Source organism: Eurypyga helias, unplaced genomic scaffold (genome assembly GCF_000690775.1).
Source record: "Eurypyga helias isolate BGI_N326 unplaced genomic scaffold, ASM69077v1 scaffold28301, whole genome shotgun sequence".
In the NCBI taxonomy this organism is placed as follows: domain Eukaryota; kingdom Metazoa; phylum Chordata; class Aves; order Eurypygiformes; family Eurypygidae; genus Eurypyga; species Eurypyga helias.
The window spans coordinates 684-1,274 of record NW_010233170.1 but is presented as its reverse complement, the minus strand read 5'-3'; the positions used below and the strand labels follow the sequence as shown (position 1 = coordinate 1,274).

The window sequence follows — 591 nt, the reverse complement described above, 5'->3', positions numbered from 1 at the left end:
GACGGCTTGACTGGTCGCAGACCCTTCCCTGTGCCTGGCTTCTTCAGGCAGAGTTTCCGGAGACCCCCTGGCAGACCCTCCTCCTCCTCAGTGACCGGGTCGTAGCAGGGCTCTAGGAGGGGACAGAGGATGGTGAGGGTCCCAGTACCCATCCCTGGGATGCAACGGGGACCACCTGCACCCCCAAGCCCCCTAATTGCCCCATAGCTTCAGCCACCCTTGGCTCCCTCCTTGGGGGACAATGCACCAGGGCAGGGTGGCGGGGGGCGTGTGTGTGTTCCCTTTCCCACCCTGCGTCCCGCAGCACCCTGTCCCTACCCCAGACTGACCACCCTTCTTCACATCTGTGTCCCCACCGCAGATGCCATCACCCATAGCTGCATGGTGGTACCCGGGTGGGGGAGGCAGAGGGGGCAGAAGGAGCTAAGAGAGAAAAGCAGCAGGGCACAAAAGGAGACCAGCACCAGAAAAAGCCCAACTTACTGGTGAGCAGGACGGTAGGCTGAGGCGGGCGCGGAGGCGGCTGCCCTGCAGGAGAAGAGAGAGCCCGAGAGGAGGGGAGGTGCGGGGTGAGCGCGTAGAGCAAGCGGC

The 591-nt window shown here is 64.1% G+C and overlaps 1 protein-coding gene across 1 annotated transcript in view; it reads right to left on the bottom strand.

Annotated features, from left to right (window-relative positions):
• LOC104517107 (activated CDC42 kinase 1-like) overlaps positions 1 to 591 on the bottom strand; it is a gene marked incomplete at its 5' end in the record, with an annotated part of 3,227 nt that overhangs the window by 2,048 nt on the left and 588 nt on the right. Inside the window, 2 exons of the mRNA XM_010161665.1 lie at positions 4 to 112; positions 484 to 528. Of these exons, the coding sequence (XP_010159967.1) occupies positions 4 to 112; positions 484 to 528 (154 nt within the window). The remainder of the gene's footprint in view (positions 1 to 3; positions 113 to 483; positions 529 to 591) is intronic.